Raw genomic sequence first — 22333 nt, forward strand, 5'->3', positions numbered from 1 at the left:
TGTACAGGTCTTCACTCATTATGAAATAGATTTACTGTATGTGTGAGATGGGGTTATTATTATTATTATTATTATTATTATTAAATTATTAGAGATGGATTTATAAATAACTGTAAATATTTATTTGGTGGTTGCTGTGTTTGTAAATGATTTGGGAAAGTGTTTTAGACAAATTCTTTTTTTTCTATGTTATCAAGTACGGAATTTTAATGTACTTTGACAGAACAAAAGGAACCAATTTTAAAATGTTTTTGCTTTTCTTTAAATTAATAATAAAGCATTGGTAAATGGAAGAGTAAAGACGGTGTCATTTATTTTGATTCTTCTGGTAAAAACTCTTTTTTGGTTTTGATGTGCTCCCTTTAGGTGTCTGTTAGCTGAATAACAGGGGCACTGATATTTATGTGTCACTATACAGCTGTACGTAAAAATAAAAGGTGTAAAAATGCAGCAATATATTTCCTCTTATAAAATATCTTCATGGGAATGTACTGGAACAAGTTGTAAAGACATTTATAGAAATTGACATATTAAAAGCAAACATTACAGCTTGGGGATATGTACTTTTTTTAATTTAAATTAATTTACAGCCATACATAAGCAGTTTTTGGCAAACTTTCACTTAACCATTTCCTATAAGGAGCAATAATAATAAAGTGGCAGGCAGGAAAATAAAGCATAATTCTTAATGTACTCCGAAGGACAAGAAGACAAATCTTGGACCTGATCCAAATGTAAAATAATAAAAAATATATATAATTTAGTGTCACTTGTTACATTCAAGTACAGCATATGGAGAAAAAAGGCTTAACACAAACTGATCCACTTGGTCCTCAAATGAAATTGGTCTGTGAAGAAAATACACACATTATTTGAAGAATAAAACTGATGTTTCAAACAAATAACAAATCCCATGAAAAGATTTAGTTGTTTCCTACTGAAAATGTTAAAGGTAGAGCGGAACCGGAAACACTGACCAATCAGCGGACTGGGGTTTTTTCAGGAGGGAGCTTAAAGAGACAGGTGCTAAAATGGAGCATTTCAGACAGGTATACTCAGACACACGGTGTGAAAAAAATAATGTTTTTTTTAAATATTGAAGCACATACACATGATTTAGTAGAAACCTTAAACACAAGTATGAACCTGAAAATGAGCAGAATACTGTCTGTCCCCTTTACATCTTTAAAACTGATGAAAAATATATATTTTTGAGCTGAATACTTGGATGAAACAAATATCCGGTACAGATATGAATATTAGCAGAGTAAAGCCATGTCCCCACAGACTTACATTAAAGACTAACTATACATCAGCAAATCCTTTTTTTAGGTCCATAGGCTTACCAGTTCAAACACTTAAATAGCGCCTTATTAATCCATTAGGTCCTAAAAGTTTACAAATCGCCAAATCCAGACTCATTTTCATTCCTCCACTCGTGTAGAAGATCCAGATAACTTTATACACAAAAGGCTTCACCTCCTGTGTCCAGTTCTCTTTTGACATCTATAAGTAAAATGTGTAAATGTAAATGTTCTGTAAATAGTTCTCTTCAAATTGTGATCAAAAATATTGATCTGAAGCTCAATTTGGAGTCTTGTAAATATTTTTCGAATAAAGAATAAATATTGCAGCTTCCGTTCAAGCCGTATCGACTTCAGGCTTAAAATACCAACTTCTGGTTTTAAGTCTTTCCATTTAAAGTACAAATACTTAAACAGATAATTAAGCTGATTGAACAAATACTTCATCCCTAGTTCGGAGTGCATAAAGTAAAAGTGCATTTATTAGGGACTGCTTCCAGCTGTGGATTAATACATAATAGGTGCTTTAGATCTCTAGTATTTACAGTAAATGTTCTCATGTTCTTTGTTATATAGGATAATGTAATTTAGAGCAACAGTGTGGCTCACTGATGTCATTTTAATATTTTTGGGTCACAATTTTTAAGTTTATGGCACAGAGGAATAAGATAAATCAGGCTTTGGCTACACAAACAATAAGATACATTCTTGTCGGTTTTGTTCCTTTCATGGGATTTGTTGATGATAGAAAAAAATGTAAGAATGAGAAGGCTACACATCAGAACAGAGACGACACAGAAATAGAAAACGTCTCACTCAAAGTTTGTGATGTCCAGTATGACTCCTCGTCAACCCGACACAAGCTCTGAATCTTCTGATCCTCACAGTTCAACCTCCACAGTGTCGTCCTCCGTCTCGTTGCCGGTGCTGAGGACAGATCCCTCGATCTTCGGTCTATTTGCCGGAGGTTCCACAGGGACAGAAAATGGATCCATGTCAGTCGCCTTCTCCTGATGGCTGAGGGGTTAGATGAGGTTACAGTTATTAGTAAGTTATTATTAGAGGTGGAGAAGATTTGCTGTGTAACTGGTTCAAAGATTTAATAAGAATCCCTCACCTTGGACTGAAGCTCGACCTGTGAACTTTACCAACTTTGGAGTCGATGGGGCTGAACGGGCACGGGGACTTGCATCCTAAAATAACAAGAGAGAAAGATTCACACATGATGCAACTGGTGACAACAAGGACACAAAGTTACTGTGATTTTGACTTGTGCAGAGCTAGTTTGAAGCGAACCAATTTGCTTGGTCGGAAGAAAACTATAAAACATTTAAAGGTTCCTTTCTTGGCCCTCCGGTGCAGCTTACAGCATTGTCAGAAACTGCTCATTCAATCAACGGCACACTGTGTCCTTAGCAATACACCAATCAAACAGGAAGTCGATTGGATGAACAGTTCTTGAGACATGCAAATGACATGAACAAAGAAATTCCTTCCTTTACAGATGACCTTCATATTGTCTTTCCGTCAACCGTGCAACTTTGGTCCTCCTAGGTCAAAATCTATCTAATTAGGATTAACTGTTTATAAAGTTTAAATTATTACCCAATTCTGTGTTACACCAACTTAATACCAACTCATTACCTTACGATGAAAACTTCTGATGGTGCTGATCGCTGGAAGTCGACTTCAAATTAGTAAAAAAAAGATGTTGCACTCTCTGACTGCATTTCTATTTTAATTTGATAACGTTTCGGCCTTCTTCTAGATCAATTAAGAATAAGGCACAGACACTTGAGACACCTTTTTCTACTTTCAATTAGATGAAAGACACATAAATGTCTGTTATAAATACATTTGAAAACAGGTCAAGTTTGACCCGAGGACAACAGGAAGAATGAATGATGCTGCTACAGCGCCACCTATTGAACAAATGGCACCAAATTTGCCTTGTTCACTCAGACATTTACAGTAGCACAAAGCATTTAATGGGTATAACATTTTCTGCAATAGCCCTACACGCAGCATTTTAGCAATCTTTGAGGGCCAGCTATAAAGTAAAACTTTATAGAACATGTATAGAACATTGAAAATCTGTATGTATGAGGAGTTGCGAAGAAAACTCATTGTAGTACAGTTCAAAATACTGAAAAATTCTATAAGCAAATGGGTGGAGCTTATATGAATTGATTCGTCTGGACTTTTTGAATCCAGGAAAAAATGTACAGTCAGAGACTGACGGTGCCCAAAAGTTATAGACCACAACATAAAGTTTGTTGTTAAAGCGCCATTATCTGGCCATACTGCACCACATTAGACTCTTAGGTCCCATCAAAACAAGTGTAAAGTAGATCAGGTGAACAGATCTCAACATATGAAAAGGACAAACACAAAAATTCTTTACTTATGTTTAAGTGCATCACCTTCTAGTTTTTGTTTGGAGAAAGGAGATCGATTGGGCGGGTACGGCTTCCTGTCAGAGCTCACGTACGACACGGCGTCTTCGCATTCAGCCGCAGCCAACAGAGAAGCACGGTAGTAGATGAGCGGCTGCCAGCACTCCTCCCTGAGGTTGATAATGTGCTCTGCAGTGTGCTTCTGCAGGTAGGAGAACCTGCACAGACAGGAACAAGACGTTCACAGAGCTAAGGGTAATAAAAACCAAAAAACCTGTTTGCATGGGTGTATGCTTCATGCAGCACTTACACTGTTTTCTTGTCTGGTTTGAGCAGCTTGCTGGAAAACTCGCTGAGGATGGTCAGGTAGGAGAGGTACGGGGGTGTGGGAGTGTCTGGGGTCTGGCTGAACTCTTGGAACACAAACTCTACGCCGCTCCTGCACATATTAACACAAACTTAAGGCACAAAAATCTGCACAAAAATAAAAAAATGTGTAACAAAAGCCGGTGATGACCTGTGGATCAGGACGACGCACTCGCGAAACTTGACGAGGTCCCCGAAGGTGAGGGCGAAGCGCCTGGCGAGCTCTTTGATGCTGGTGAAGGTCTGGACTCCAGGATGAGCTCTGCCGCCGCTCTCCTGCTCTCGCTTCAGACAAACGAACAGCTGAGGAAATAGAAAAAAACACATCAGCATCTTATAAGATTTATATATTTCGAAGGATGTGTTTGGAGCAACTGTACCTGCTGCAAACAGAGCACCAAAGTGCGAGCGCTCTCGAGCTTATCGATCTGTCTCGTTCTGTACATCGTCTCCTTGATGATGTCCCCGAAGTCATTATGGTACTGAGAATGAACAGGGAGAAATAAGCTTCTGTTGGACATGTAAATATGCTTATTCACTTCTTGATGAGAGTTATAAGACAAGAATAATGCCACTCCTGTTATATATAAAGCCACAGACAGCAGCAAGTTAGCATAGCTTAGCATAAAGAATGGAAACAGGTGGGAACAGCTAGCATGGCTCCATCCGAAGGTAACAAAGTCCATCCAGCAGCCCCTCTGAAGCTCACTGATTAACCTGTTAGATATTGCTTGTTTAAAGCAACAACAAGGACTTTCAACTGCTTATGAAACAGCTTCAATCTAAAACTGATGCCTCTATAACAGTTTTTACAAATCCTCTTTTTCTGGTGACTTAAAATGGCAAAAGGAGGGTTTGATAAATCACAACTGTTTATGCACACATTTAATCTGTATATGATACATATGTTAAATACTTTATAAATTAGATCAAATTAATTAATTTGGGCAGAAGTTTTTTTTTTCCTCCCTTAATGTACACTTGGCTTTCATGTAAGATTGAGTGTTTTAGCCTAAGGACAATACATCATCAGGTCTGTCCCACGTCAAATCTTATAAAATAATAAATAAGAAAATAAAGATTAGTTGCAATCTTCTTTTGCTTTCTTTCTTGCGAGACAAATGCATGACATAGCCAGATTAAGATATTTAAGATATGAGGTGGTGGGGCTCATACAATCAGTACCGATTTTGTCCACAAGGGCAGAAAGAAAAAAAACAACACAGAGTGGAAGTTTCTTTTAGTTGCTTTAAAGTGACTGTACACAGAATTCAGACTCTGGCTCTCAACATGGCGGTGGCCACATCTTTACATAGTAAATAGTTGTTTACTGCTATAGTAATGTTCTAAACTGTGTTTATAGCCTCTGTGGTTTGAAATAGTGTAATTCTTTGTGGCTGCAGGTAAGTTGATTTTACACCTTTTGGACAGATGCAGGCTAGCTGTTTCCCCCTGCTTCCAGTCTTTATGCTAAGCTAAGCTAACCTGGTAGCTTCATATTTACATCACAGATGTCTGGAGAGTGGTGTCAAACTCATCTAACTTTTGTCAGGAAAGCAAATGAACTAATTCCCCCTAAAATGTCAAAGTATTCCTTTAACGTTTACCTTCATGTAGTACATGAAGACCTCAGCTGCTATGCTCATCTCCAGCACGCCGTGCACTATCAGTTTGCAGAAGGCCGCCAGCAAATTTCTTCTTCTGTGAAGGTCCTCCAGCCTCTCCATTTCAGAGTTTTCACTGACTGAGCGAGCCAGATGGAGCCAAAAGCGTGTGGTTGGATGTGAAGTGGTCGAGAGCGAGAGACGGGTGGGGAAAGAGAGTGATTAATCATGAGAAATCATATAACAGAAAAGAAAAGAACAAAGCAGAGTGTTTTAGTTAGTTTGAGGACAATGGCTTTAGCAGGTGGAAATCAAAGATAACATAAGACCAGAGTTATGGTTGTGACACCATGTGGCTTCAATCTTTCACGAGGCTAATAAAATAGGCTCAGAGGTGAGCCAGAGTTAATGGAATTTTCTCACGGAAAGAGATTGCCCTGATTTTATGATTTAACTCAGTGCCCTTGCCCTCCGAGTGATCTCTGATCCAGCAGCTAATAGAAAACACTGTCTATATAACAGAACCGTTACCAGGCAAATCCAATAAAACAATAGCTTTTTATTACATGTTCAAAAACCAATAATCCTGTATTGCATTTGGTTGAACATTTAAGAGATTCCCACCAGGGCCGCTATTGACTTCTCTGGACGATCCCATATTTGGATGCAATATGTCTCTGAAAGTAGAAGCTATTGTAAAGATAATACAATGTTTTAGTTACAGTGGATGGATTCATAAGTTTACCTGCAGGACTTTACAAAGAAAACACTGTATTTCAAATGTGTCAATCTTGTTTTTCTCACAGAGGGGGAAAAATACAGCCGTCATCAATTTACGAGCTGTATCGCTTTGCATAACTAAGTCTAACGTTCCTTCATACAAATTAGTGGAGCCAGTTTCAGTGTGAGGATATTAACAGGGCTTCCTTTGTAATTGAGGGTCAATTGTCAGGTGAGGTTGGAAATCAGACTCCATTTATAGACGGTGGGCCGCTCAGTGAGTTATTAAGCCAAATGTGTGGCCATGCATTTAATACCTGCATGTTGTTACCACAGAGAGCCGCTGCACTGAAACAATGCTGCACTCAGAGCTGCACAGGAGGCCAGAGGAAAGAGTGAGAGTGCCATCTACTGTGTGAACAGTGCACTGTGGGGTTTTCTCCTGCACGCTGCCTGAGTGCATGTTGGAGCTTTGTATGTAGGGTAATTGCAATATGACTCGTAGAAAGCAGTGGTGGACTATAAATAAATCCATTAAGGAACAGTTTAAGAATTGTACTGAAGAACAATTTTGAGGTTCTTTTACTTCTTTTACTTTCCTTGAATATTTCCATTTTCTATAACTTTGTACTCTATACTACTCCAGTACATTTTAGGGGCAAAGTATAGTACTTTTTACTCCACTACATTTAGCTGCCAGCTTAAGTAACTTTTCAGGCCAAAATTCAACATGAAAAAATATGATCAATTTAAAATGATTACGCATGTTTATAAATTAAATGAGCCCTACCTTGACAACAGTAAAATGCTGCTTACATAAATGCATCAAAAGTGAAAATATAATATAATAGATATGCTGATTTTTTTGTCCTTTTACTGAATCCAGTTTTGAATGCAGGACTTTTACTTGTAGTGGAGTAATTCTGCAGTGTGGTATTAGTACTTTTACTTTGGCAAGTGATCTGAATACTTCTTCCACCACTGGCAGAAAGTCACTTAGAACCTTTACTAGTACTGTGAGGGGCCCAAAGACTGATTTCCTGATCTGAGGTGTGGCTCATTAGGAGTGATGGCTGATACCTGTATATATGTGTTCATGTGTTCAAACATCCACATAGGGTTCGGTATCAATTTAAAGGGATAATTCATCATCTTCTTCTTTTCTTAATTGTAACATATATGGAGATAATGTGACACAATTGTGACGTCTTAATTTATAACAGCAAATGTCTCAGAAAATCTGTTGAGAAATATTTTTGAAAGAATATCATATATTATTTTTCACTTTTTTCAAGTAATTAATTCACACAGTGTATTTTTTTGAGTATACAGGGAACCTTTTTCTGCACAGTATTTAAGTACTTTTTGCTGCTGATCGTTTTGTACTTTTACTAAATTGGATTTTGAATGCAGCTATTTTACTTGCAATTGAGTGTTTTTTCATAGCTGTGCTGTTATGTTTACCTAAGTAAGGACAAGGAGAGTACTGGACCATTTCCCTGCTTTTTACACTTGTTTCTTGTCAGCTCTCTGTCTGCTGTCAAATAAAGGCCTGATGTCACAAAAGTATCCTTAATAAACAAAAATAAACATTTTTAAAAAGGTTGTAAAGATACATTCCAGACATAAAGATGCTCTTCATGGAATAATATTTTTTCACATTTTCCATAGAAAAAAAGGTCATATGTTTATTGATACATCTTTTAACTACACTAAACTCCTGAAACTCAGATATAAGGTGAGCACAGAGATACTCCAGCAGATTAATGTGAAAACTAGGTTCAAACTCTGCACGGACATCATTCTGCACACTGAAGCTCAAACAAACAAAACAAAATGATTTCATGTAAAAAAGGATTCGTGCAAACAGGCTTACCGTTGCTCTGGCTGTCACAGTCTGGTCCAACAAAGACGTGGACGCATACACAGGTCAACAGCGCCCTCTGTAGTTTGGGGCTGGGGGTGTAGAGCAGTGGGCCAAAGCAGGTCGGGTCCCACACCTGGAGCTGATATGAATGAGCCGTCAGCACGTCACAGACGCCCAGAAAAGCCTAATGTGGGAAAAAATAGACAGGAAGTTAGAACGGGGAGAAAGAAAGAGAATAAATGATGCGGTTATTGATAACACATCAGTTCACCTGCTGCTGCACTCTGAGGTCAGCGTGGGAGAGACAGCGATGAGACCGCTCACAGAAGAGACGCAGCTGGAGTCTCTGAGCCACAGCTTTCTCCTGAAACACACACAAGCACACACAAAGACACACACATATACGTCAGAATGAGCCACACTGATAAGACACAAATACTGCAGCATTTTGCCTACAAAAACTTAAATGTTTAAAGAATAACAGAGAGGCCAAAACTGCAGAAATTCTTCCAAAATAATACGAAGTATAGAAAAAGGTTGTGTCTTTTGCTACAATTTACTGACAAATATCCTTTTTACTAATGCATCCTCTGTAGGGCTGCAACTAATGATTATTTTCATAACTTACTACTGATTATTTTATTGATCGTTTCATCAATTTGCTAAAAATTCTGATCATAATTTCCCAGAGCCCATGGTGACACTTTAAATGTCTTGTTCTGTCAAATCAACAATCTCAAAATCAAACATATTTATTATACTGTCATAGAAGATAAAGAAAATTAGAAATAACCACATTTGAAATACTGAAATCAGTCAAATTTAGCCATTTTTGCTTAAAAAACAAACATGAATCACCAAATGAATAAATCTATAATGAAAAGTATTCTTAATTAGTATTCTGTTAATGAACTAATCAATTAATTGACTAGACATTTCAGCATTTGAGCTCTGTATGCTGGCTGCTTGTAATTGCTCTAAGATAAAACTTTAAGCTTATCCTATATTACATATACAAACAAAATAAAAATAACACATTTTAGGACCTATCGCCTTCTACTAATGCAAACAAAAACCACAACCAATATAAATGGGTATTCCAAAAATATTAATACTAATCTAATCTTTATATTTATATGTATAGTGTAAGTTCAATGTATGTTTCTGGAAGCCTGAATTTCCCTCGGGATAAATACAGTGTCTGTCTATCTATATTCATACTAGTTAAAAAGCTTAAAGTGACCTGGACTGGGAAAAAGATGCAGAGTTATAGAGTGATAAGCTATCAAACTTGAGTATATATTATATTTTCTTCTTTGGTCTCCCTGATTGCCCCCATTTTTATTTTTATTTATTTATATTATTTGTTTAGTATTTTCTTTTTTTTTTCACTTTTACTATGCCGGCTTAAATGTCTATATTTTGTGCACTATTATTAGTGATATGTTTTCTGTTTCTCTGTCGCTTCTGCTTTGCAAGAAAAAGTTTAATAAAAACATGTTTGAAAAAAAAAAAAATGAACAAGAAGCGTAAAGTAAATGAGATGTAACTCACTCTGGAGGTTAAAGTTTCTGTGCTGGTGTTGAGAGACCAGATCATACAGTACGACAGACACTGCAGCACCTCCAGCAGCAGCTGCAGACAAGAGTCAAGAAAAAGGGAATGAATACTTTAAAAAAAGAAAGACTATGGCTAAAACACTTGTTGAAACTTGATTTAACAGCAGCAGTGTTGGTACCTCGGGCGGTGCTCCTCCCTCGCTGCTCTCCACTGACAGCAGAGGAGACAGAAGCTCAAACAGGTTCCACTTGAGGAGGTCATGACAGCTAACAAATCGTAAAGAGAAACAGATGCTTAATAACCAATAAATGCACGTCCCTTGTAGAATATGTTGGGCTTAAATGTGTCTTACTTATGAAAAGCTCTAAGTTTCTTCAGTGTGGCTAAAATATCCTGAGTTTTCTCCTCGTCAGCAGAGAAACTCTGACTCTCACCCTGCAACAGAGAGAAAGAAAACCTTTATTCTTCACATACAAGTGGCTACTTTTTTTAATGGCAGCGTTCGTCACACGAATATGCCTTTACAGTTTCTTTCTATGACAAACGCTGTATTTTTGAAAATTTTCTAAAAAAATAAATAAAAAAAATATCTGTTGGCATGTTCTGGGGTTCAGAGGGTTGATGGAAATGATTCAATTCACTTATCCACCAACATCCCAAAAATATTTGCATATTTTTAAATGCTTCTCAGAGCAAATATTTATATGTTAATAACATAAATTAATTACTCATAAAGAATGTTATTAATTACATACATTTTTTACTGCTCGACAGCCCTAATTTAAAGTAGTGTCTAGTTATTTTTCTCTTCTGATTGTTTGATTTGAGGGAATTTTAAAGGTTTAAAGAGAGGAAAATATGCTATCATACTGAAAAATGTTCATCATCCTATCCAGTGGTGGAATGTAACTAAGTACATTTACTCAAGTAATGTACTTAAGTACAATTTTGAGGCACTTGTACTTTACTTGAGTATTTCCATTCTATGTAACTTTACACTTCTACTAAATTCATTAATAATAATAATCTAATAATATATTTGGAATAAATATAACAATCTGAGTGGGTCCATTCTGCAAAATGAGTACTTTTACTTTTGATACTTTAAGTACATTTTGATGTTGATACTATTGTACTTTTACTTCAGTAAGTTTTGAATGCAGGACTTTTACTTGTAGTGGAGTAATTTCACAGTGTGGTATATTATTTTTACTTAAGTAAAGGATCTGAATATTTCTTCCACCACTGACCCTATGTACCTGAAGTATCTATTGAAGTGAGAAAAAAATGTTATGACAGTAATGTACAAAACACATAATATATGTAACATATGTATACGTGTATATAGACACTAAAACTACCTAGTCGAAAACATGCATGCTTAGACACATTGAAACAAATCACCTGGCAAAACTTTTTTTCCCCTCAGCTGTTTAATAGATAAACAAAAAAAAAAGATAAAGAACTTTTTACCCTACAGCATAACAGCAGCCCTCACCTTCAGTGAGTCCCCCAGCAGTGCTGTCAGCTGATCCACCCAGCGTTGGATCAGAGAGTCTCTGGTGGTCCGAGCCACAGAGCTCCACGCCGTCTCCTCCCCGCACAGACTGAGGTACGTGCGGGCTGCTGCCTCCAGAACAGCCAGACCCGAGTGGAGGTCCAGAACAGCCTCCATCTCTGTCATCAGGCTGGACAGCGCCTAGCAACAGAGAGGAACTTTAAAATGTGGGACAAAAACAATTAAGGCAGAAAAAGACAATCGACACTGTTTAGACAGTGTTCAAATGATTGCATGATTAACTGATGGCACAATTAATTAATTAATTAATTAAGTAATTACATCAATGTCAATAACAACTGAATAGTAGTTTTGAGTAATTTATTAATTAAAATGACCAAATTTGCTTGTTGCAGGCTCTTGGGAGTGAGGATTTGCTGCTTATTTCTGTTTAGAAACTGAATATGTTCACTTGTTTTACTCTAAACAAGTGGTTAATTCTGTATTTAACAGTTTGCTGACATTTAATGCACTACATGCTGAATAATCTAAAAAAAAAAATTAATTACTTAGTAAATTAATAATCAAACAACAACATGCATTTCCTGATTAGAAATATTGGGAAACTTTCTGTGTCCAACTTTGTGATGTCAAATGTGTGTAATTTCATCTGTTTTATTTTTTATTTCAATATTGCCTCATGTAGCCTTGGTACCTGAGACATGTTTTATCTTTATATTCATAATACACCTATAATAAACCAATCAGGTTAAGTAATTGTTTCAGTCATAGCAGCCCATTTCTAATTAAAAATGTTTTATTTGATGGCTATGATACTTTGGTAAAACACTACAGTGTTAACAGTGACAAAAACACTTATCAGAAGGTAAATAAAGATAATTTAATGTGTTGTGATGTTTGTGTTTGCTGATGCAGACCTGTGTGTTCTCAGCTTCAGGACACTCAGGGAGGAAGTACTGAGGGATCTTCATCAGGGAGGCAACGACGTCACAATTACCTGAAAACTGCAGAAACATCAAAGAGACATTATCATTATCTAACTGTGCAGAACAGATATGTTATTATTGACTGATATATTGATTAAATACCTTGGACAGTAGCTTAGGAAGCACCAGGAGGAGATGATCAGTGAGCTTAGTACAGTCATCAACCTGAACTTTCTTTTCTCTGGCATTCATCACCTGAAACATCGACACAAACACACCAGTTAGGTTACAAATCTGATGTATTAAACAGAGGACAGATTTATGTTGTAAGTGCAACAAATCCAAAGTAAAAGAGAATTTATTCACTATTTATTCACACAACTCATTCAATCTTGGAATGCACTCCAGGGTTTTCGCTACATTCATTAAGTATCGGCGGCCCGCTACTAAACGCTGCCAGGACGCCAAAAACGTGAGCACCAAAAAAACTGCAACAGTGCGAGAACAATACTAGTTACTGTATTTGTATTTACTAAGCTTTACGGTAAGAAAGTTTTAGACCCGCCTTCAAAATCAAAGCAATGTTTTGGTAACTGTTATTTGACTGCATTTTCACAATCAGAAAATTAAATTATGAACACATGAATGGAAGCACATTTGTTTTAAAAATACATAAAGAAGTAAAACTAAATAAATAATAGGAAAAAGCTCAAGCTTCTTAATGGTCGAGACTTTAGTATTTCAACTGTGAGTAGCCTGGACAGACTTTAAGGAGGTGTACTCACTTTGAAGTCACATTGGCCATTGTAAATGTAGTCCTTATTAGAGTGTCAATGAAAAGTTGCTTTAATGTCAAAAAGCTAAGCTCTGTACATTGTTAGTATTAATTACTAACCTATGAATTACTTCCTGCCCCTAAAAACATGCAGCTTTCAAAATAAGAGCACATGGCTGTGTTAACAGAATCCACCACAGCATGAATAAAATATGCAATTATTAAGATTAGTGCATCTGATGGAATAGTGGCATTAGAATGTGCAAGAGGCCACCAAATTTAGGCTTTTACCGCAAAAAAAATTCTGCGGGGGACCCCCGCACCCACCGAGTTGGTTTGGTTCCCTGCCCCATAGTCTCATAAAGTCCTGTGAGACACACAGGTTTTAAACCCTTTACCACCGCTGCTGAAAAAAAATCCTAGAGGAAACACTGCACTGCAAAAGAACAGTTTTGGGGTGATATGATTTGATCAGTTTGGATATTATCATTGTTCACCCTAACATTTAGCCAAAAATACGTCCGGTGCTGCACTAAACTTTCACTTATAAATAAGGATTTGGACTGTAGGACTCCTACTTGGAGTTCAGTACGTTTACATTGCAGTATTGGTACTTTTTCCGACTGGTTCTTCACCCACTGACCTTCTTGGCTCCACTCCTTCCAGCTAGCACCGGCCCTTCTGAGGCCTGACGCACCGATGCCACCAGGATCTCCACAAGAACAGCTTCTTCTGCAAGAGTAAGACCTGCACGCACACACACAGATACGATGATGACTGCTGGAGACTTCATGCATGAGACATAATCTCCCCTACTGATGCATTGACCACTAGATTAAAAGACACAAACATCCCAGATACCTGGACCGTGTGAGGACGAGTCCTGCAGCAGGATGGATGTGACTGTGGGCCAGTCCTTCAGCAGGGCTCCACCACAGTCCCACAGACTGTCCACGAGGTAAACCACATGCTTGTGCAGCTGAAAACATACACAGACATACAAGTTAGTCCTCCGATGTGAAAGAAGCCAAACATGCCATTGATTGCCTCAGACCAGTTAGTTTCACCTCAGACTCCTGGTAGAACTGCAGCAGAGCTTTCAGTCTGGCAGATGTTTGTAGTTTATGTTCCTCCTCCTCCTTTATTTCTTCCTGAGTATCAGATGCAGGGGCTACAGTATTGAGAAGCCTAACAGAGACCAACAACATCCAGGAAACCATTAACGACCGTTTCCTTTTGTTGTTTTTTGTTTCTCTTTAAGTGACGGTGGTTAACATACCGTGAGAAGAGCAGCTCCCCTGCAGCAGACGCCAGCGGGCGCTGCGAGGAGTAGACGAACTGGAGCAGCTGCTTGTAGTCCTCTGGACCGAGCAGATCATCAGATGTCCTGAGGAGTCAGAAGTAGTTTGATGGTAAGGTAAACATTAAAAAGAAAACAATGAGGACAACAAACAGGTTGGTGACTCACTTGGAGATGACAAGCAGCAGTTTCATGGTCTGCACTGCCACTTCACTGTCTTTATCCAGAGTCATGGAGATCATCCGGTCCTGAGACACAAACAGGAGACATCATGAATGAGCACAGACACCCTACAAGGCTTAACTGCAGTACGCACAGGATAAAACTGAGAAAAAACTCCTTTCAAGGTTTCTTTAATGTTTTTTAACTGGCAAGCCAAATGGGTGATAGGTAGGTAAGTGACATTTTACGTAATGACATTTATTTCTACATTACTATTGATGATGTAATTTTACGCACAAAAATCAAGACGATTTATTTGACCTTTGACCCCAAAAATGTAGTTACTGCACTCGGTTTTTGCATTACTATTAGAACCTTTTACAGCAATGCAAAACCAGAGTGCAGTATACAATGTTGTTGTCTTCTTTCAGCGTATATATTTTGTTTTCAGTGAATAAACATTTTCAAAATGATTTTGTTATAAATGTATTTAAAAGTGTTTAACATCTCTATTCAAAGATTTGTGTATTTTGGACTTAATATTATAAAGACTATATATTAGACTAAATATTTTAGTCTTTATATCATTTTATCTCAGTTTTCTACTTAATAACTATCTAGATAATAATTCCCCTATCAAATATACTTTTTATTATTCTTGTCTTCACTATTCAACACAATGAAGAAATACAAGGCTGCACTGTATCACAGTCAGTGCAGACCACAGTAAGTGAACTTACTGCGGTCTGCTTTGGTTTTGAGTTGGATTTTGTCGTGTCTGCAATTTTTCTATCATTATTTCTCTCAAATAAAGCAAAACAAGATAAAACGGTCATGAAGGAGTTCATTTTTAGTTTTAACTCAATTTTTACCAGAAATGTTTTTACTTTGTATGGCAGTGTAGGAAAGGCAAGTTTATTTATATTATATAGCATGTTTAAAAACAAGACTATTCAAAGTGTTTTACACAAAACAATAAAAGCATTTAGAGCAAATGCAAAAGCTACAGATATAAAATGACAAAAGACTTATCACTTAACTCCACGTCTCTTCAGATCTTTTAGCATCTTTCAGCTCATTGTTTAGATTTAATGGCCTGCAAATTCACTGTAAAACCCATAAATATTTGATGACTTGTCACTTTGTTTTCATGTGTTTCTACCCCCTGTTGGCCATAATCCATGAACGCCGCTTTAAGCAGAGCTGTTTACCTTGAAGCGGCTGGTGAACAGGTCCAGTTTAGAGAGCAGCTGAGGATCTCCATACAAACCCTGAAGACCTAACACACACTTGAGACGCACATCTGGTATCTGAAACAGAATATACATGTCAATGAAGAGACAGAGACTTTCTTTGGGTTATCTTTGTGTCGCATTATATGTTCGCTGTCGTTTACCTTGTCGTGCATCATCCAGCCCATGTATTTGAGGTAGCTGTCACTGAGAAATGCAGAACTGTAGAGCTTCATCCACAAACCCAACTCCTCCATACAGATAGAGCGGATTTCTGGGAGCACGTCGCTGCACAGACACACACATACACACACACACACACACACACACACACACACACACAGGAACACACACACACACACACATATACACACACACACAGATACACAAACACAGGAACACACACACAGATAAACAAACACAGGAACACACACACACACACAAAATCAGCTCCATGCTCAATTCAGATGATGCACATTGAAGGACAGAGAAACTCTTACCGGTATCTCTTCAGAAAAACCCCTTTAAAGATGACGTCCATCATGCTCTCTACCTCCGTCCTCTTCTCCTGCAGCTTTAAAGAGCACGAGGAGAAGCAAACACAAACCACACAGTGAGTCAGACAGTTCTTACAGAGCAGAGATAAAAGTGACCAGTGGTCTTACCTCTGAGATCTTCTTCTGTGTTCTCTCCTGTTGCGTCGTGCTTTTCTGTCTCATTGTCTTCGTCTTCTGCACCTCGTACAGTTTCTGACTGTTTTCGATGCCAACACTCAGGCTGAGAGCCACGGCAACCAGAGCACTCAGCAGCTTCACCGCTTTTCAAGGATCAAAACCAAAAAGCATGGATTAGTTTATTGAATGTGGTTATGTTTCTGTGAGTGTGCTTTCTGTTCCTTACCTGCTAGCGTGCAGGTGTGTCTGAAAGCTCGTACATAAGAGTCGGACAGTTCTGTGAGCAGCGAGATGAGGGTATTCACCAGGTAGCTGTCGAATATGACGCTGTGCTGACACTGAGCCACCAGCACCGACACAAAGTCGCAGAACTCGGAGTGGAACCAGCGGCCGTACGGTCCGGGCTGTATGAGAGGATACTCCACGCTGTCCTGCAGTGAGAGGAGGAAACAGAGAGAAAAAAAACACTTTGAAGGGGCAGTGATTACTTGAAGGTTAAAAGGAAATTGCTGACAGGCTCAAATATTTGGCATCTTTACTTTCCTGATGTGAAGCAGTGAAACTGATTGGATATCAGTTCAGTTTGAAAGAAAAACAAAAACAAAGAAGTTGCTCATCCTCAAAGGTCAAAGGAGAATATCTCTCCAATTGAAGTACTGAACAGAGGAGAGAAATTGTGTACCTTCAATGCTTCAGGGTACACAATGAAGAAACACACAGATAAGAGGAAAAACTGGTACAAAAGACAGTAAAATACAACAAGCAGCATAAAAACCAGGCACATGCACGCCATACGAGTGCACAGAACAGTATCCACAAGCAGAATAATATTCTTGCATTTCTGCCCTGTGTGCACAAGTGTCTTCCTACAAGAACATGGCTGTGACAAGTACGAGTTAAACGCGCGATAAGTCATCAAGTTGACTTTGGGGGAGGTGATAGAATAGACAGTGGCAGAACAATCGAGAAGTTATCAGAGAAAAAAGAGGGTTACGTGAAGAAAAGCCAGCTCTACAATGTTTAACACAATGCAATTGTGCATAAAAGAAATGTAACATGTGTCTCGTTGATGTTCTTTTTTACTACTTTTACTAAAACAGACTGTCTTCGATTGTATTAAACCAAACAGCTAATGAAACATCTCTAAATCAGGAAGGTAAAACAAAAGTAAATATCAGGATGAATCCATAACGTAGGGAGATACTGACTGTGTCCATGGGCCATGTGACTGTGAGGATCCAGGGAAAGGCCAGAAACTTCTTATACTGCAGACCAGCGACCTGAAACACACAAGCAGACAAAAGGTTTTAGATTAAAGTGGGAAACACTGAGAAACCAGAAGAAACACAGAATGAGGAGCTCTTACCTCGTCCAGCTCCTCCACCATCTTACTCATGACTTCACTGTCCTCTTTGCTCTGACACATCTCTGCTGTGACCACACCTGACAGGGAGACAAACACCTGAGTGTGTGCTTTCTATGTAAGTGTGTGTGTGTGTGTGTGTGTGTGTGTGTGTGTGTGTGTGTGTGTGTGTGTGTGTGTGGGTGTGTTGTCTTACCTTTGCACCCGGAGCACTGGATGAAGAAGCTGATGAGGTCGAGGAGAGACGCATCTCTGTCAGCCACATAAGCCTCGATCCAGTCATCGATCACAGCCTGCTCAGGAAAAAAATACAATAAAGACTTAACAAGTGTGTTTATTGTCAATAAATATTCTGATCATGAAATAATTCAAATTAGATTATTTAATTCAGGTGTTTTTATAACCAGTAATCAGGATATGAGCTCATTCTTGTTTTTTGTTGTAAACATTTTCAGCATGAATAGCTGAAAATATTATGCAACTTTCCAGAGTAGTCTAATTATATAATAATAATAATGTTCACCACTGAAAAAAAACGAAAAGAAAAGAAAAGAGAGCATTTAATGCTGCTGCAGTGTTTATTTAAGTTTATGTGCATCCTGCAAAAACTGAGAATTCATAGACTCTGAAGTCAGCAATAAAATCTTCTACAAATCAATAAAATAATTTTTAAAACCATATTTCATGTCAAATTATGGATTTCGTTAGCAAACAGCCTTTTAATAAGTGGGAAAATTAAAAAAAAGCAGGTAAATATTTGAGAAATAAATCCATTTAGGGTGATTTAAGATCCCTTCGCTTGCATCAGGGATGATGTTTTTCTATATACGTCTAATACCATAAAAGGTAAGGTCAATTTTTTTTTTTTGCTGACACATATTATTGTTCCAAACAGACTTTTTTTTACACATATCTCTATATGACTGGAGGTGATCTTTAAACATCTACAGCAGTAAAATGCAACATGCACATTAATGCTGCAGTAATATTAATAGATATAAAACCAGACAATGTAGAGTAGACTAAATCTATCACAGTTGAGGATTAGCTAGTCTTACCTGCATGGCGCTCCGACCCATCGTGATCACCTCGAACAGAGTGACGGCCTCCACATGTCTCGGTTTGCTGCGGCTGCTTCCTGCTCTGCTGGCGCTGCTGCGGCTGGCTTTGACACTTTTTCTCTTGACATTCTCTGAGCCCTGGTGTGGTCTCTTTCTTCGCCTCTGCAGGTTTGGGAAAGGTAGCAGATAAGACAGTAAATGTATGAGTTCATATAAGTTGCATATATAAGCAATAATACTACTGTACTGTATTAATACTACAATAATACTACTGCCATAGCACCCACCACTAGTTCATAACCTGCTGCATCCTAAACAGGTTAAATACACATTTTGAATGACTCCTCTATAATTCAAGGTGCAAATTCAAGAGAATTCCCTGCATTTGTGTGGATTCAATGGGAATATTAGATGCTGACCAGAAAAATTACTTTCCAATTCATCCTCTTTTTAAAAAATGATTAATGACTAAATGGAAGATTCATCTTTATCAATGAGAAAATAACAGAATATATAAATATAAAAATATCAAGGGCTGCAACTATTGATTATTTTTTATGATGAATTCCTCCTCTTATTTTCTCAACTACTTAGATAGTTTTGTTTGTAAAACATGGTTGAGAACGGTGAAAAGGAGCTTATCATATGTCTTCATATCACTAAAACTAAACTAAATATTCAGTTTACAATCATATAAGGCAGAGAGAAAAAAACACTTACTCACATTTGGTATTTTTATTTTTGTTGAAAAAACTTAATTGAAAAAATTAACTGATCATTTAATATGTGAAAACATCCCTACAACAGGCCTTTTTTCACATCAAACAATTTGGCTTGTCATAGTGGGGAACGCACAGGTGTTACTAATAACACGAATGATGTTCCAGCAACAAAGTGACTTGACAGTAACTTACAGGTTTGCACATCTGCAAATGCATCGGAGTTACCAAAGGGCTTCACCTTCCTTGTATCATCGTGCTCTTCATGTGAACAGTCAGATCTCTGACCCTGCATGCTGAATGATAAATTATAATAATTAAAAAATAAAAACACCTACCACACTCTTTTGTCTGTTCTCGTTCCCGGACTCATCCTCAGATTGATTGACAGCCCCGGAGGAGTTCGCCTCATCATTCAAGTTCCTTCTGGAAAATCAAACCATGAATTTGTCATTACATGAATAGAAAAATTAATACAGCATTCAAGGAACAGTGGTTAATTAGGACACATTTATATAACTGTTAAAGTCACTTTGATTTTACCTACAAACTAGAGACCATCAAGACATTTCCTTCCCCCTACTTTCTGAACCCTTGCTTCTACCCACAGTCTATGCTTAGGCCACACCCTTCTTCAAACTAAGCCTTAATATTTATTTCAAACGTTGTAAAGTTTAATGCATCTTCTACAGTTGTGACACTATCATGTTGACAAAATCAGTCAATTGGCAAAATACCTAAAACCGCATCTGTGCCAGCTGTTGTGCATCCCTTTAAAAAAGACCTCCTTCTTGTTACCTTAGTGGACAGCAATGTCTGTAGTATTTTATGTTAAAATTAATGTTATAATTATGTTGTAATGCTGATGGGATTAAAAATTGTGCTTTTAATGGGATTCATTGGTGACATTTTTACAACACAAGGGTCTGAGCTTCTGAATTTTGGTCACAGAGTTTATTATAGACTTATTACAGGACCTGAAGCTAAACCACGAAAATTTCAAAGACATACCAACACCTGTAACAAAATTGATGTATACACACATTAACATGAACAGAGCCAAAATTAACTTAAAAATTAAAAAGCCAAAAATGTCGTTATAATAGCGTACTAATAGCTCTGTTGCACATGTATTATACTTTATTTACTAAGGCTATGACTCATTTTTTAAAATGTGCAAATTAAGAATAAATAACAAAGAACAAATAGTGTCCAGGACACACACACACTTACTTCTGCTGTGAGGTCCTGGTTGCAGCCGTAGCTGTGGACTCTGGTATCATCTCCTTCTCAGATCTTTACACAGGGCTCAGGTGTGTGTCTGCATCTGCAGTATGATGAAGAAGGGTGCAAACAGAAGACATTTTAGACAGCTTTATGCATCCAAAAGTATGATAACTTGTCTTAAATTAAGACTGAAACTGAACAAAGAGAGGAGGTCTGAAAAGCTGTCCAATAATTGCCCTATTTCTAGTAAGAGAAGTTGCAGGAAGGCTACTTTAATACTGTGCTGCATTAAAAAGATATTCAGCACGCCTCCCTCCACTGGGAAGAGCTTACAGGGGGTTTAAATTGTTGCTCAAGGACACTCCGGCAGAGTAGAGACAGCTCTGTCATACTGCGACACAGCTATCTAACGCACACTTTGCAAACAACTAAAACATCAGTACTGATTTCCTGAAGTCGCCCTGTGGTCTGTAACAAAGATGACTGACAGGTCAACAGACAGGTCGGTCCATCTATCTTAAACTTTTCAAACTCACCCTCTTCAAGCTGCTTCATCCTTCCTTGATTTTCCTTGATGTGTTGTTTTAAATCCCAAAGCTGTCAGTTTGATAAACACTTCAAACATTCAAACAATACGAATATGCTCCTTCTTTTCACCAAGCTCTCATAGTCAAGTTGTCGGACAGCCTAACTGTGTCCTGATTGGCTGGGGGATCAAATCGGACGTCTGTGGTTGGTCGTTCTAAAGTGTCACTTAGATTTTAGTCCCGCCCCTGGCGGCTGTGACAGACAGTGTCCGGGTTGGTTTTCTGCATACCTAAGCAGCGCTGCAAACATCTGGAGGAGACATACGGGGCCTGCAGACAGGATTAATTACAGAGTATTGTGTTGTAAAGTATAAATATACATTACACAGTATTGTATCCGTCAGTTCGTGCTGTTATTTTGGTATAAAATGTGTTGACGTGGCCATGTTCGTGTCGTTTAATTCAATGAACCAGACCAGCAGTTGTTAATTCTGCAGGGAGTTTTCGTAGTATTTTTTTATTTATTTTATATTGTGCAGAAATCGAACAGCAGGAGGCGCCATTTACCCATCAAAAGCGATGAGTAATCCTAAAATAAATTAAATAAATAAAAGAAACCGTAGACATTTGTTAGAGTGAACTCGAGGTCATTTTGGTGAAATACGTTCTGGATTTTCAACTTAAAACATTACTATTATTATTATTATTATTATTATTATTATTATTATGCAAAATGTAGTTGCTGATTTTAATATTATTCACTGAGTTTTATTTTATGTTTTGTATGAATTCTATTGACACCTTATTTATATTATTATTTTATTATTGTTATTATTATCAGGTTATTTTATTTTCCATTTATTTAATGTATTATATTTTCACCTTAGTTTACTTTTATTATTATTTTTATTATTATTGTTTTATTTTCCATTTTATTATATTTTCACCTTATTTTATTGTTTTTATTTATTTATTTATTTTGTATGTCATGTTACATTACAGTTCATTAAAACAGGGGTAAAAGTACTCAG

General features: G+C 37.5%; 1 protein-coding gene across 1 annotated transcript; it reads right to left on the bottom strand.

Annotated features, from left to right (window-relative positions):
* Nucleotides 1-533: 533 nt before the first annotated feature.
* Nucleotides 534-21444, bottom strand: si:ch211-269e2.1 (cohesin subunit SA-2). Its single transcript, XM_059342630.1, has 32 exons — nt 21312-21444; nt 20782-20875; nt 19887-19974; nt 18827-18991; nt 17965-18061; nt 17772-17848; nt 17614-17685; nt 16632-16836; nt 16397-16548; nt 16232-16305; nt 15896-16019; nt 15711-15809; nt 14506-14585; nt 14317-14424; nt 14105-14225; nt 13899-14016; nt 13681-13784; nt 12425-12517; nt 12254-12340; nt 11316-11516; nt 10170-10252; nt 9996-10083; nt 9812-9892; nt 8529-8621; nt 8267-8441; nt 5674-5810; nt 4447-4548; nt 4218-4369; nt 4011-4139; nt 3728-3918; nt 2422-2497; nt 534-2321 (listed from the first exon to the last, which is right to left on the bottom strand). Exons 2-32 carry the CDS (start codon nt 20829-20831, stop codon nt 2186-2188), a joined length of 3558 nt encoding a protein of 1185 aa, XP_059198613.1. The 5' UTR covers nt 20832-20875; nt 21312-21444; the 3' UTR covers nt 534-2185.
* Nucleotides 21445-22333: the final 889 nt, after the last annotated feature.

The sequence above is a fragment of the Centropristis striata genome, chromosome 10 (genome assembly GCF_030273125.1).
Source record: "Centropristis striata isolate RG_2023a ecotype Rhode Island chromosome 10, C.striata_1.0, whole genome shotgun sequence".
In the NCBI taxonomy this organism is placed as follows: Eukaryota; Metazoa; Chordata; class Actinopteri; order Perciformes; family Serranidae; genus Centropristis; species Centropristis striata.

What these genes read in the sequence shown, in the direction of transcription:
- si:ch211-269e2.1 (XM_059342630.1), bottom strand. Translation starts at nt 20,831, where the DNA reads ATGATACCAGAGTCCACAGCTACGGCTGCAACCAGGACCTCACAGCAG. An exon ending in AGAACAGACAAAAGAGTGTG is followed by an intron (nt 18,992 to 19,886) that starts GTAGGTGTTTTT and finishes CCAAACCTGCAG; the next exon opens with AGGCGAAGAAAGAGACCACA. An exon ending in ACACACCTGCACGCTAGCAG is followed by an intron (nt 16,549 to 16,631) that starts GTAAGGAACAGA and finishes ATCCTTGAAAAG; the next exon opens with CGGTGAAGCTGCTGAGTGCT.